General features: G+C 36.1%; 1 protein-coding gene and 1 pseudogene across 1 annotated transcript; one reads left to right on the plus strand and one right to left on the minus strand.

Annotated features, from left to right (window-relative positions):
- The first annotated feature begins 12378 nt into the window (after nucleotides 1-12378).
- LOC138992947 (large ribosomal subunit protein eL42) lies at nucleotides 12379-12739 on the plus strand. The gene has a single exon (XM_070391959.1). It carries the CDS (start codon nucleotides 12385-12387, stop codon nucleotides 12703-12705), a length of 321 nt encoding a protein of 106 aa, XP_070248060.1. The 5' UTR covers nucleotides 12379-12384; the 3' UTR covers nucleotides 12706-12739.
- Nucleotides 12740-15260: 2521 nt separating this feature from the next.
- LOC138993574 (U1 spliceosomal RNA) lies at nucleotides 15261-15399 on the minus strand (annotated as a pseudogene).
- Nucleotides 15400-16280: the final 881 nt, after the last annotated feature.

A 16280-nucleotide genomic window follows, 5' to 3' on the forward strand; every position in this document is an offset into this window, starting at 1 on the left:
AGGCTCGATACATGAAATTCATGCAAGAGTAGGCCTTCCTTCCCCAGGCTGTCGGCACTGGCTTCCCTCCAGCACCCAGGACCCTGGCTTCCCTCTGGCCACCAGCAGGCACCCGGGACCTGGGCTTCTCTTGCAGCTCTGGCTTCATCCAGAAGGTCATCTGGAAGGACTTCTGGTCTAATTAGCATATTATGCTTTTATTATTATAGATTTGCAAAACTGGGAAAGTCTACTTCTGGTATTTAAAACTCTGTCCAGCTGCAGGTAACAAAGACCTTCAATCTAAACATGTTCAGCTCCACCCTCTTCAATCTGGAGCTTCAGTTTTAGAAATCTTGTCTATATCGGCAGGTACAATCTAGAGTTAGCTTTGCTGACTGCAGCTTTCTACCTAATGGGTTTTGGGCACCTGCATCTTCTCTTTAGAGTTCCCTGCAATTATGGCTTAATCCTTATTGTTGGCTTCAGCCTTATTTGTTTTGTATTCAAAACAAATACACTATCCCCAAGATTATGACAGCCCCATGACATGATTCTGCCTTTTGGACAGAATGTTTGTGTCCCTCCAAAATTTATGTTGAGACCCAATGTGATGGTATTTAGAGGTGGGGCCTGTGGGAGATAATGAGGTCAAGAAGGTGGGGCTTTCATGATGGGATTAGTGTCCTTATAAGAAGATGGAAAGAGTTAGCTCTCTTTTTCTTCACCATGTGAGAATATCAAAAAAGAAGATGGCCATCTACAAACCAGGAAGACAGCCTTCCTAAGAACCTGACCATGCTGGCATTCTGATGGAAGACTTCAAGTCTCCCAAACTGGGAGAAATAAATGTTTGTTCTTTAAGCCACCCAGTCTATGGTATTTTGTTATAGAAGCCCAAATTAATTAAGACATTTACCATCCATAACAGATTTACTGAGTACCAGCCTTTGCCAATTCATTTAGACATTATGACTTAGACCTTGAGCCCACCCCTAGAGGGCTAGTGAAATTTTCATGTAAATTGATTTTGTTTTGACAACTAGATTATGAAGTCTTATGATATGCTTTTGGGTGTATAGTCTGAGTAACAAAATATAAAACCTCAAATCATCTAGAAATTAAACATACCCATTTTTTTCTTGCATAGAGTTTTATATGCTTTTCATGGATATGAAATTCAACTTTAGGCTACACAGTACATTGTGTCATGGTCTTTTTAGGATTTTTTTTATTGTCATGAGTTTAATTAAAGTTTAATGTAATTAATTTTGCAGTGGTTTTCACTTCATATTTGTTAATATAAAAAAATCTTCATTTCCATAAACTCAGTTGAATATTTAAATACACTTCCTTTCAGTTCTTATTGTTCATTACTTTAATTCACATAGTGCATTATTACATTAGCAAATGCATGCATACACTGAATATGGATAGAAAAAAATGACAGGAAGCATAAAAATACTAACATGATTTATATTATGTATCTGGAGAGTGATTATTTTGCTTTTTTCCTACATTTCTATATATATAATTTTATTTCTTTAATACGCAGTTCCTCTTTCATAATTTAAAAGAAATTAATGAAGAAATCTAAGAAAATCTGGAGTGTAACTTTTTCTGTGCTTTCTTGTAGTGTTATATTTAAAAGTATGTTTCCTGAGCCTTTAGTTTATTGAACTCTCTGTATCTCTCTATATTTTTTCTTATATCTTTACTAAGTTTTCTTATAGTGGACCAAGGTAAGTGTCGCAATTAAGTAAATGTGTATAGAGACTGAAAAAATAGAGACCCTAAATTCAAAGACCTAAACATTCTGTTTTAGTCAGGATAGATTATGCTATGGTAAAGAAAAAGAAATCTACCTCTAGAGCTCTAGCTTAAAACAGTAAAGGATATTTCTGTCTAACATTACATGTCCATTTTTAGTCAGCAGGATCTCAATACATCATAGCCACTCAGGGGCCTGGATTCACAAAGAGGCCAACATCTCAAACTTTATGGATCACCTTGCCAAAACAGGTACCTCAAGATGGTATCTCACCAGGATATAAATACTCAGCCTGGAAGGGACACAGGTTATTTCCACTCACAGCTCATTGGCCAAAGTTAGTCAAAGGCCCCAAAACAAGTGAAAAGAAAGTACAACCTACTATAAGCCAGAGACAGATACAGATATAATCAGTGAACAGTACTAGTAACTGTTTGAAAGCATTTTAAGATTTAGCTAAGAATATTCTAGCATACATTTTCAAATACTACAAGTTAAATCACAGCGTAGGTGATAAGGAAATAATAGGTAAATTTTCATTTACCTATTATTTGCGTTTTCCTTTGTTACAAAAAAATAAGGATCTATTGAATGTTTTCAAATATTAAAATGAAACAAAAGATCTAATTAGTTGTGGAAATAATAGTTTATAAGCCCAGATAGTTATATATCCTGTTTACTTAATATGAAAAGGTGAACATGGATTATCATCCTGGCAATAATTTTTAATTTTGTTAACTAAATTAAATAATGCAATTAGAGAAAAATGAATTTAAAAGAAAAAATGGTTGTCTTTCATGCAAGCCATTTGATAGACAAAACAAGGATATCATGAAACATTTAAGCTTTTGGACAGAAACTGTGATAGAACAGCCTTACATTTCTCATAGGAGTCCCCAGTAATTTAAAGAATTGTATGAAGAGATAAAGTTAGAAGAAAATTAAATTGCTGAATATAATAAGTAACATATTTAAAAAATCAACAACAAACCCGTGCCAAAACTAAGAATAGAGCTAGTTTGTAGTTCACCTTAATTATATCTGTGGCTTTGAAAGTCAACTTTCGATGCCTAGCAAATAAAAGATACTTCAATATGAATTTTGATATTTTCCCACAATGTTTATCTGTATTTTAGATAAACATATTTAAAGAACCCAACAACTTATTCCCTATCATTTTTCTGTTGAAGTACATTTAGTGATCTTTCCAGAATAAAATAAATTTTGCTCCTATTGGTTTAATAAAAAATAATAAATGACTACCATTTTATTATTTTCCTGCTAAGTAGATGTCTTCATGCAATCTTTAATATTTTTCCAGGGAGGTGAATCATATGAAGGTATTTATAAGGTTTACAATGTCAAAAGTTCTGCCATTAAGCCATTAATGTATGTCTATAGTGGAAACATTATCTTGAGACCTGCTGCTGTTCATAAACTGCTTGATCTCCTATCTCCTATTTTATATTTTTATCAGAACACCTCTTACATATTACAATTCCTGCTTGCTGGGAAGTGTTCCATTACTCTCCACATTAAGTATAGTCAATGCCAAATTTATGAACTCATTCCTCTCTAATTTTAGCAAAGATATATAGATAGCAGTTTATACTGCTGTTATCAGAAATTATTCAAAAAGAGGCCCAAACTGGACCTATCCTCTCAAAAATCACAAAATCAATTCATTGAGAAATGCATGCATTCATATCTAAGTTTTTGCTAGTTGAAAAATTAAATCTCTAACCAATAGAAGTCTTGCATTACACATTATTTATTTTTTTAAAGATCTATTTTTATTGATTTCAGAGAGAGGAAGGGAGAGGGAGAGAGATATAGAAACATCAATGATGAAAGAGTACCACTGATTGGCTGCCTCCTGCATGCCCCCTACTGGGGATCCAGTCAGAAACCCTGGCATGTGCCCTGACTGGGAATCAAACCATTACCTCCTGGTTCATCGGTCAATGCTCAACCACTGAGCCACACCAGTTGGGCATATTACATATTATTTTTATCAATAAGAGAACATTTCAAATATGAAGGGAGAGAAATTGCAGGCAAGATTTTTAAAAGATTGATGAAATGTTTGGGAATTGTAGAAGATAGTTCCAGATGTCAGGATATGCAGTGAAGATGACTGTGACAAGGAGAGTGGCAAGATTATGTGATGGCATTTGAAGTTCAGGCATTAGCTGCTCTGAAAAAAAGTGAAAAATATTATGACTGATGTAGCAAATAAATGAGATTGTAGTATAGAGAATACTGAAAGAAGGGAAGTTATTTAAAATAGATCTTAGAATTACTGGGAAATCAGTTCCTCATACATTTGAGGGAACAATTAGCATTTTCCATAAGGATTCAGAAGCAATGAGTACCTGAATTTTCAGAGCTTCTGAAGAGGACCATTGGAGTAATATAGGAAAGTATTTCAAAAAGTTCAGCACACGTTGGGATGATAAACATGAGTCATGTAAAACTGACATGGTAGATGGTTTTGTCTATAGGATATAATACAGAAGGAAAATGTCAAGTGATGCTTCAAGACAAGTGTGTCATTTTATAACAAAACCATAAGGTACAAGGTATATGCTTTAATGGGTAAGGGAAAAAAATGAAGATGACATTGGTATCTAGCAGGATAAAGAGACAAGACCAAAAAATAGAGAAAATAGGACTAAGCTAGAAATTAATATCAAAATTTTAATACATCACAGAAAGGTAAAGATAGAAAATCAAGGACTAGAATAATGGTGGATGTGACATATTTACTGCATTGACTTGTTCAAAAATGTTTGTTTATATTTGTAATACTGTATCAGTTTTGAGGAAAAAGAATCATTGTGAAAAAAGAACCATTTCACATTTCAACTGACAGAGGCTGTAGCTATACAGTGAAATGAGTGCTGAATTTGGATAAAGAAGAAAGGGATTCATATCCTGGCTCTGATATGAACCAGATGTTTCATCAGGGACAAGTTACTCTCTGAGTGTTCATTTCCTCATCTGTAAAAATGAGAATTATAATTGCGACCCAGACTGCTATCATTCAATATCCACTCCTTCTTTCTTCTATGGATATAAAAGTAACAAATTTGGCCATATGATTAAATTCTGAATGTAATTAGATGTGTCATGTGGCAGCTTAAAGGAACCTTCCTTAGAAGATGACTGATGTGAAACCTTTGTCTCCTTTATTCTTCAAATCTTTTCCCCAGCCTGCTGTCTGGGATGAAGATATGAGCGATGAAATTCCAGCTGTTCTCTTGGGCAAAGAGGACAGGACCACATTTTAAGGATGGCAGAACAGTGAACTAAATGGAGACTGGTTCCTTGAGGACTTTATGAAACAGTCAATATATCAGTTTTCATACTTTCATGTAATACAGAAATAGATTTCTATCTTACTGTACTCTGTTGAGCCTAATCTTGATAATACACCTGCTTTATAGCTTATTAGGGATGTTAAATAAAATATTGGGTACAAAAACTATTACTGAAATTCTGGTACATTACAGGAACGTAATACATTGTAGCTGATTGAATGAATCCATTTCAAGCAAAAATACTTTAACATGAAGTTAGTTTAGCATTAATATGGAACTCACTGGCAGTTCACATCTAAATTTTAAAAACATAATTTATCTTAAGACTGCTTGAAATGATTAAGGAAGTAGAACAAAATAAGTAAAGAAAAATAATAATAAAGGCAAGAGATAATCTGAGTTAAGTTACAAAGCGATCAACTGTCCCTTCCGTGAAGCCTTCATTGTTTCCTCAGAACTATCATTTTTCTCCCTTGTGTTATGACTGTGATCATGTAATTCATTCTGGAGAGCAATACTGAACATCTACTTTGTGCCAGTGTATGCATCTCATCAGTGCCACTGGATACTATGCTCCTTGAAGGCAGGACTCATTCTGTAGTTATCTCTGTCCTCCACTTAGGGCCTGACAGCATTCTGAAAACTACTGTAACTCCTCCTTACAAATAAATTCCTTTAGTTTTGAATCCAATTCAACTGCAATGTATGGTCAAAGACTGGTGTTTGGCATCTACTAAGTGCTTAGTTAATACTTAATAATTTTTTTTCTTCCAACAAGAAAGCGCAAGAGTGCAGAATGTTGTTTTCTAAATCTTCTTTACTTTTCTGTGATTGCAATCTTGGTGTTTTCCTGTCTTCTACCTTTCCCTCTCGAACTGCCCTGCCATCCAATCAGTAGCTCACAGCTTACCCGGTTCTCTATTCCTATTGACACTGTCTAGGCTGTTCTCATGATTCTCATCTCAACCTTCTAAATCTGTTCCTCCTAATTCTCGTTTGCCTTACACACATTGTAGAATAACTTTTCAGGCATGTGAGTATAGTAATGCTCCATCTTTCCTGACATGTACTGACTTATTTCCTTCAGAAAACACTGGCATATTCTACAATCACTTTTTCCATTCTTAAAGAGTGATTCTTTTGTTGAAGTGTAAGTCAGTACTGTATTTAGGGGAAGTGGGTCCCACTCCTTGACCATAAGGGATAAACCATAAACAGTTTAAGTCATTAGTTGGTACAAAATTAAATTTGGCTGAAAATAACAGAGGACAAAAATAATAGTAATTTAAATGTGATATAATGTTATTTCTTTTTCTTTTTCATGATAATGTCCAACAGTTGGCAGCTTGGAATTGACCTGGTAGGTGTGTGTGTGTGTGTGTGTGTGTGTGTGTGTGTGTGTGTGTTTTTACATAGTTCACAGGATTTAAGCTCTATCTTATAGCCTTATCATGGGAGAATTCCATCCCTAAAGTCATTTCATGGCCCCAAGTATCTGCTCAAGCTGCAGTTATCACTCCTGCCATCTAGCCAGCAGGAAAGAGAAAGAACTAAAAAAGAAAGAGGCAAAGAAAGCATCCCTAGTGTCTTTTAAGAAGGTAATTTACTGGTTTACAACCGAGTGGCTAGATCTTAGTCACAGGGTCATAATTTCTTTCAAAGCAAGGCTGGGAAACAGTCTTCATTCTAGGTCATCATATACACAGCCAAAAGTTGAAGGTCTCTTACTGGGAAGATGAGCAGAGAGGCAGAAAATACATATTAAGGTAAAACTAACATTCTCTGCTACTCATGCACTGTGAATGAACACAAAGTACTCAGGGATGAGTAACTCAAAGGGGTGGTTAGAACTTGGGGATTATATAGCATCTGAACAAAAAACAACAAATTAGTAAAGAAGCAGTAAGACAAATGAAAGGAGGTTTAGGCTTTCAGGGTTAGCAAACTGTGGGAAGATAGGTATATTGAGGAAACTAATGGAAGATAAGGGTTACTTAGTGAGGTTTATTTGTGTAGGTCCATCTAGGTGCCCATCTCACTATTGTCTCTAAAGATAAGGTTGTTAGCCCTTTCCTGGTATGGGAAAGGGGACACACCTTCACAGAGCAATTTATGTTCTGCTTTTAGACAGATTGGAGGAGGCCGGAGAGCTCATCTTGTGCCTGATTTTTCTTATTTGCCTTCAGCACAAAATAATCCTCATGCCAAAGTGGCATATTTTGGGGTGGCAGCTACTGAACTCCTTCAGTAATATCATCCCCCTTTGCCAAAGATAAATTTAGGAATATATAATTTAGTTCTGCCAGTAAGACCTGTAGAGAAGTCTGATGGGTGTTACAAAGAAAGATCTTCCTCTTGGATAAAAAATAAAAATGAGAAAGAAGAGAGATGCTTAATTAGCAGCCCCCTTTTCTTATCTTTAGGATGTAGTGCCTGAAGTGTGACTGCCATAATGCTCCCAGTAATGGGAAAGCTGAGAGAATCACACAGAAACTAACCATAGAAGATTCTGAGCATAGGACATTATTGAGCCTCTGAATCTACCTTGTAACTTCATATATACATATTAAATGAGTACAAATAAATGACTATATGGCTTAAGTCATCTTTATTAGGAATCCCAATATTTAAGGCTGAAAGCAATGAAATTAACACACTCCTTCTTATTGACAGAATAGAACCTGAACTCCATGGACACAGTAGATAATATGCTTTGTGATCTGGCTGTTATCTATCTCCCAACCTCATTTCTTTCCCTACTCTCTTCTTTCCCTGTTCCATACATACTAGGTTTAGGCCCAGATATTAAAAGCTTATTTTCCTTGTACACAGTGCTGGGCCATGTCTTTACACAGAGTCAGTCATTTTCATCCCAGTCATATTACCTGGGGTTTGGTCACTTGCATGTATCAGGAACAGACTATAGTAAATTAAGCAAACAGGGCTTGTTTTTCTCACTAATAAGCTGAGATACATGTAGGTAGTTGAGGTTCTGGAAATTACCAAAGATTAAAGCTCTTTCTAGCTTCCTATTCTATTATATCTTGTGAAAGGGCTTTACTTCCCATGGTCTCAGGATGACTACTGTGCTTCCAGATATTGAATCTTCATTCCATGCAGGAAGAAATAAAAATTAAAAGGGAAGTCTCTGTACTAGCTGAGTCTGTCAGTTTTTATCAGAAATACAACCACTTTTTCAGGAGCTCCACCTGGGAGACTTCTGTCCCAATTAGCAGCCAGGGAAACTGGAAGACTGAGTATCTTTGACTGAACATGGCACTAATCCAACAAGGTTAGGGTTCTGTAGGCAAGAAAGTAAAGTAAAATAGATTATGAACAGACAACTAGGACTATCCACCAATGTATCCATTGTATTTTTAAGTTATCTTGATTATAATACTAGATATAAGAGATTGTTTACATCTATATCTGGCTCTCTATGAGACTTGAAAGCATATAAAAGGTAGGGTCTTAGCAGGAAAAGGATGGCATACAAAAGGGGTTTAAAGAGGGAACTATTTACAAAGGTGGGGACAAAATTATGGGAACAAGAGTTGGAGAAACACTTAGAGATTACCAACAGAGGGCAGCAGTTATTACCCAATGCTTCAAGGGGCAAGAAAATCAGCTGCTACCAGAATGGGTGACATATGAATCAGGGAGAATAAATACCTTGACCTCTATCCCCACTCCTGGCATTGCCTTCCAATAGGCAAACCTAATAGGAAGCCAGAGGGCAGGCAAAGCTCTGTTGATTAGAAGTCAATCCCTCAGGGCTCAAGGCAGGCTGCAGAGGGGCAGAGATGGATTTTGATTTATGTTTTAAAGAACAATCAAGGCAGGTGGGAATCATTTCTATGGCACAGCAGTTAGTACACTGCCTGGAACACTGTAGGTACTCCATAAGAATTTACAAAATAAGTACTCTCAAATGAATTAAGTAGAGGGAAATACTCTGTTGATATGTAAACTAAGAATTTATATAGCCTTAAACATGAGTTAGAAAGTGCAGTTTGAACCTTGGAAATGCATGTCTTGATGGGCTTTCCAAGTCACCAAATATCTATGAGGCTGTATTTTCTCTGGATAATTCTATACTTAAAAAATGTAGTAAAAAGAAGCTGAGATGCTCATACATGTCCCAAAAGAAAGGAGATCTTCCTTTGGTATGCCTATTTGGAGGAAAATCATATTAAGTACTTCCTGGTGCAGGGATTGTCAAACTCATATGATTTCATAGTTGAGTGACACTAGATGTCCTCTTACCCTTCATCTAACTTTGCTAAATATATTGGGGAGATTATGTATTTCATGTTGGTTGCTTCAGTATGAAAGCTAAGTAAATAAATGCCCTTTTCATTTTTGAGGAGTTTTGTACTACCAGCTACCAATAGGGTGCTTATAAGATTTTCGTTGAGTAGCTCTTTGAATTCTAGGTGAACAGAACTCAATAACCCTCATAAATAAAACCCATGTCCCAGACAGTGTGACTCAGTGGTTGAGCATCGACCTATGAACCAGGAGGTTCAATTCATAGGCAGGGCGTATGCCCAGGTTGCGAGCTTGATCCCTAGTGGGGGCATGCAGGAGGTAGTCAGTCTCATCACTGATGTCTCTATCTTTCTCTCCCTGTCTCTTACTCTCTGAAATCAATTATATGTAATTTATTTATTTATTTTTTAAAAACAATAACAATGACACTTGTGATTTACTGTAGATTTTTCAAAGGACCATTGTTAAGTGCAATGTTTATATAATAAACATTTAAGCATATACATATTTTCAACTTTTTTGCATTTGGTAAGATTTCCCTTGTAGGGAAAGACAATTTGGTGGAAATAAAGTTTTAATTTAATTTCCTGCATTGTGGTAGCTTCCAGTCAAGATGGTAGCATAGGTAAATACTGTACTCACCTCCTCCCACAACTACATCAAAGTTACAACTAAATTACAGAACCATCATCAGATGAACTGTCTAAAATCTAGCTGAACAGAAGTTCTATAACTAAGGATATAAAGAAAAAACTGGTAGGAAGGATGGAGATGTGTAACTGGCTGATCCCATACCCACACGTGCCAGTTCAAAAAGGATATCTTGGCTATGGAGGTCCCCTCTGATGAATAAGGAGTCTCAATGCCCCACCAGGCTTCCCAGCCCAGGGTTCAAGTGGTAGGAAGAGAAGTCACCATAACTTCTGGCTGTGAAAACCAGCGGATTTGCCTGAATGAGATGAAGGGCTGCTAGAGTCCCTGGCATTCCTCTTAAAAGACCTGAACACAGACTTACTTGCTGATGGACTTCCCTCCCTTCCTTCCACTCTAATCAATGGAAAAATATACTTGGGTGAATATTAACAAAAAACAAAACATACAAACAAACAAAAAAACAATGGTTACAAGGATGCTCAATGATCTCAGTGAGAATTTCAACAAATAAATAGGAAACATAATAATAGAGACAGAAAACATAACAAAAGAACCAGTCAGAAATTCATTTAATAACTGAAATAAAGAATACATTAGAGGGAATCAACAGTAGATTTGATGAAGAGGACTGCATCAGTAATTGGGAAGATAAAGTAGGAAAAAACACCCATCAGAACAGCAAAAAAGAATCCAAAAAAAATGAGGACAGCGTAAGGAGCTTCTAGGACAATTTCAAGTATACCAACATTTGCATCATGGGGTATCAGAAGGTGAAGAGAGTGAGCAAGGAGTAAAAACCAATTTGAAGAAATAATGAAGAAAATGTTTTCTAACCTGGTGAAGGAAGATGTGAATGTCCAAGAAATGCAGAGATTCCAAAACAAAATGAACCCAAAGAGGCCCACACCAAGACACATCATAATTAAAATGCCAAGGTTAAAGACAAAGAGAGATCTTAAAAGAAGCAAGAGAAAGACAATCAGTTACCTACAAGAGAGCTCCCACAGCCCTAGCAGCTGATTTCTCAACAGAAATTTTGCAGGCCACAAGGGGCTGGCACAAAATATTAAAAGTGATGAAAAGCAAGGACCTATCACCATCACCAAGATTACTCTACCCAGCTATCATTTGGAATCAAAGGCCAGATAAAGAGCTTCCCAGACAAGAAAAAGCTAAAGGAATTCATTACCGACAAACCAGTATTACAAGAAATATTGAAGGACTTTTTTAGGAAGGAGAAGAAAACCCCCAAATTATTAATAAAATGGCAATAACTACATATTAATCAACAATTTAAATGTAAATGGATTAAATGCTCCAATCAAAAGACATAGGGTGGCTGAATGAATAACAAAACAAGATTCTTATATATGCTGTCTATAAGAAACTCACTTCAAATTGAAAGATACACACAGACTGAAAGTAAAGGGGTGGCAAAAGGTATTTCATGAAAATGGAAATGGGGTGGGGGGCAGGGAGCTGGAGTAGCAATACTTATACCAGACTAAACAGACTAAAACAAAGGCCATAAAAAGAGATAAAGAAGGACCTAGTAAGTTCACTTCTGGGTATTTATCCAAAGAAATAAAAAACACTGCTTTGAAAAGACATATGCATCTCTATGTTTATTGTAGCATTATTCACAATAGCCAAGATATGAAAGCAATCTAAATGTTTATCAATATATGAATGGATAAAGAAATGGTGCATATATTTAATGAAATATGATTCAGCCAAAAAAAAAAAAAAGAAAAAAAATCTTGCCATCTGAAACAACATGGATAGACTTAGAAGGTATTGTTCTAAGTGAAGTAAGTCAAACAGAGACAGACAAATGTCACATGATTTCACTTATGTATGAAATCTAAAAAAACAAACAAAAAACACAACAAAATAAATCAACAAACAAAACAGAAACAAACTCATAGACACAGAGAACACTTTGATGGTTGCCAGGTGGGAAGGGGTGTTAGGGGGGAATGAGTGAAAGGGAAGGGATTATGAAGTACAAACTGATTGTTACAAAATAGTCATGGGATGTAAAATACAGCATAGCTAATATAGTCAGTAATATTGTAATAACTATGTATGGTGTCAGATGGATACTAGATTTATCTGGATGATCACTTCATAAATTATAGAAATGCCTAATCATTTTGTTGAACAATGAAGCTATTATAACATTGTATGTCTACTGTAATTAAAAAATTAAAAAAAATATTTAAAAAATTTTCTACACTGTGGTGACAAAACCTAGGTTTTATATAGTAAAAGAAGGGAAAAGAAAACTGCCTTCTGAGAAAGCAACTGGTAGAACAGCCAGAGGGACTATGAAGAATATACAGATTGATCATCTTCCTTTCCCTGCTGATAGCTCTCACAGACATGGTGAACGTTCCTAAAACCCGTCGAACTTTCTGTAAGAAGTGTGGCAAGCATCAACCCCACAAAGTAACACAGTACAAGAAGGGCAAGGATTCTCTGTATGCACAGGGAAAGCGGCGTTATGACAGGAAGCAAAGTGGCTATGGTGGGCAGACTAAGCCGATTTTCCGAAAAAAGGCTAAAACTACAAAGAAGATTGTGCTGAGGCTTGAATGCGTTGAGCCTAACTGCAGATCTAAGAGAATGCTGGCTATTAAGAGATGCAAGCATTTTGAATTGGGAGGAGAAGAGAAGAGAAAGGGTCAAGTGATCCAGTTCTAAGCTTCATATTTTGTTTGATTATATGACAATAAAATCATGGTATGTTCACTTCAAAAAAAAAAAAGAATATACAGATTGGATGGGTATTTATGAAATGATATGCTGTGGGTATGTGGCAGAGGTTGATGTAAAATCTTTTTTTATCTTCTATAAAATCTTTATTAAAATCTGCCTCTCTCCCAAATGTATTTGGTGTGAATATGTTTTCTCAGGGGAATACAAAAAGGTATTTAGTACTTAAAACCACTAGATTTGAGCCAATATAGACATGGGGCATACAAACATTTTCTTGGCCAGGATATGAAAGGCTCTGCTGTATATTTATTTTTAAATGATGAGGTGAGGAGATACACACTTGAATAATTTTCTGGAAGTGTAGACCAGGTACTCTGACCTGAATTCTGACTTATACTAATAAATCTAAGCGGGCTCTAGGTGTTTTTGAATGATGTTATGGATAATTACCAAGTATTTTGATGACATATCCTTCAGTACTGTGTTTATAGTTTAATTTGGGTGTAGGGAACATGACAGTTACTCCCTTCATGGCTAGAAGGGAGCAGGATTAGTTCCCAATTACATATTTGAAAGTTTCTATTTCTCAAAATATTTTTGATACTTTTCTAGCATTAAAACATGCTAGTTATGACATAAAAACTGAAATTCCAAAAACAGTTTCAGGCACTCAACACAGATTTGCACATATATGCATTATAATCTCTATTACATGAAATATTTTTTTCTATCTCCAAGTTACTGCTATAAAATGGTATAGAATATGTTTATTTTTAAACTGATGTGGTATCTTGATAACTTAATGACTGTGTATAACTGTTTATGAAACAGAATAGTTCTAAACCTTTACAACAATGGTTTTAAATTCCTTGAATTAAAAACAAAACACAAAATGAGGGCTTATTTTTAAAATGTAGTACATCACAAGTAACAAAAAACATGTCCATTAGATTTTAGCAATGACCATTAACAGTTCCTCTGCAGCTGTTTATAAAACATGAGAGCCCATTGTATGGTCTCAGGTTTTCAAAAAAATATATATTCTACTTACTATTAAGTGTTGGGGTATATGATGAGTTAAACTAGTTTCTATTTCTTAAAATATATTTTTATTGATTTCAGAGAGAAGAAGGGAGAGGGAGAGAGATAAATATCAATGATGAGAGAGAATCATTGATCAGCCGCCTCCTGCACGCCCCCTACTGGGGATCAAGCCTGCAACCTGGGCATATGCCCTGACCAGGAATCAAACCCATGACCTCCTGGTTCATGGGTCAAAGCTCAACCACTGAGCCATACCGGCCAGGCTAAATTAGTTTCTAGGAAGATTACTCAGAGTTCTTAACAAAAATAAACTGTGTTCGACCAAGGTCTAGAATGAAAGAAATTTTTTAACTTGTATATCACAGTGTTGGGTTGTATCTTTCTTTAAAATTTATACTAGAGGCCCGGTGCACAGATTTGTGCACTGATGGGGTCCTGCAGCCTGTCCTGCAGACATCCCCGGAGGGGTCCCGGATTGTGAGAGGGCACGGCCAGGCCTAGGGACCCCACCGATGCACAATCAGGGCCAGGGAGGGACTGTGGGAGGGCTCTAGGGTGTGTCCAGCCTGTCTCGCCCAGTCTTGATTGGCTGGACTCCAGCAGCAAGCTAACTTACCAGTTGGAGCATCTGCCCCATGGTGGTCAGTGTGTGTCATAGCTACCGGTCGAATGGTTGAAAAGTCGCTTAGGCTTTTATATATATAGATGTCCAAAACTGATACACTTTGGTACATAGGTAAATTAGGTAAGAGCAAGATTAGAGAGTCTACATAAGGAAGCACTATGCTTTTAGCACAAAGACGTGTGTGTGTGTGTGTGTGTGTGTGTGTGTGAGATTTAGTTTTGTTTAATTTAGATTTAATGTGACTAATGGTAATAGATGTGATTGAAATTGTACAAGTTACAAGACTATCGGCTATCTTAGCCACTTAAAATTTAATTTACCACAAAAGGCATTTATTATAATTCCTTTAGGGTAGGTATGTTTGGGTAAAATTTTTCACCATGATTAACCTATTATTTAGAAAACTGTGTTTTTTTCAACTAGTGTTGTTTAATTTCTTAAAGCTTAACTGTCTCAATGTAGTAAATATGTGATACACTATGACCCTTTTTTTTCTTTTCTTTTAAGAATCTGGCTCTCTTTGGAATGCTTCCCAGGACCTTCTGGAAACCAGATTTTTTACATCTAGGAACTTATAGTCATTAAATAGTTGTAAATATAGAACATGTACCACAAAAGAGCTCATTGTCTTCATGTCACAAGTTATTTAATAGAGAGTTCCACTGATAATTTAGTTACTGCTATATTTCAAAATGAGTTCTGAATATTTATTAATAGAAATTAGGCCCAATTGAATGACCCTTTTAATATTTTCAACTCAAATATGTTTCTGACATTTTATCGTACAGGCACCAAAGCCAAAGACACAAACCTGGTGACTTGTAACAGGTCTACTTTTAGCTCTGATTCTCTCTCTTCATCCCCGCCTCCCCACCCCCCACTACCACAACTTATGCAGTTGATTTTCCCACATTTGGGGAAATTGCAGGCGTCAGCACATCCAGAGTGCAATGCCTCACCCTGGAAAAACCACCTTCGTGATCATGGTATCTGCCCTACCAGGTGAATATTTCCCTTTCAATTGAGCATGTTGATTGAGGTCAATAACTTCTTGCTTTCCATCTGGAAATCAATCAACAAACAGTACCCTTATCTTCTTTCTGGATTGGCATTCTTCCTTCAAACTTTTCTTTTTCCTAATTAGCAAAGTTTTCACGTAAGTATATGAACCCATGTCACTACTCCTGACAAAAGAGAACTGAATGAAGACTGGTTCATCAAACCCCAAAAAAGATTGGTTTAGATTAAGATGGAATATTTAGGCCTGGTCTAGGGTTTTCAAAAATTGGACTTCAAAATCAGACTATGGTTAGTCAGGAGATCGGTAAAATGTCTTATTTGAAGCATTCCCTATAGTTAAATCTGGGCCAGCACTAATCTTGGTCTTGAAGGGGTTAGGTTGCTTGGTAATTATACTGCTTTTGTCAAAAGTAGGCCCAGGAATGTACAGGAATAATAGCATATTCTTGGAGTGGCTCTTGAATATATACCTATGTTTTGCTTTCTTCCTCCTATTTTGGGTAAATTGCCCCTCTCCTTCTGTGGTTCTAGTGAGATTTAAAATTGAAGGCCTTTCCTCTTCAGGTATAACACAGAATTCTACTTGTGCACATTTAAATAATCCTTGATACTTCTTTTGAATTGGAATTTAAGGAAATCTTTGTCCAATAATTAGTTGACCACTAAGCAAACCAAGTAGAGACTTGACAAAGAAAGCAGACCATAAAAAATTAGTCCAGGAAATTCACTAAAACAAAACAAAAACAGCAACAAAAACAACAAATAGTAGCAAACCTCTGGGGAAAGGCAATCTAATTTCCAGAGTTGCCACAGTATTTTATTGAAAATATCTACTTTTCAATGAAAAAGTGAAAAGTCATGCAAATAATCA

This window comes from Myotis yumanensis, unplaced genomic scaffold (assembly GCF_028538775.1).
Source record: "Myotis yumanensis isolate MYYU_CA2020_CCGP unplaced genomic scaffold, mMyoYum1.0.hap1 SCAF_15, whole genome shotgun sequence".
In the NCBI taxonomy this organism is placed as follows: Eukaryota; Metazoa; Chordata; class Mammalia; order Chiroptera; family Vespertilionidae; genus Myotis; species Myotis yumanensis.

What these genes read in the sequence shown, in the direction of transcription:
- LOC138992947 (XM_070391959.1), top strand. Translation starts at nt 12,385, where the DNA reads ATGGTGAACGTTCCTAAAACCCGTCGAACTTTCTGTAAGAAGTGTGGC.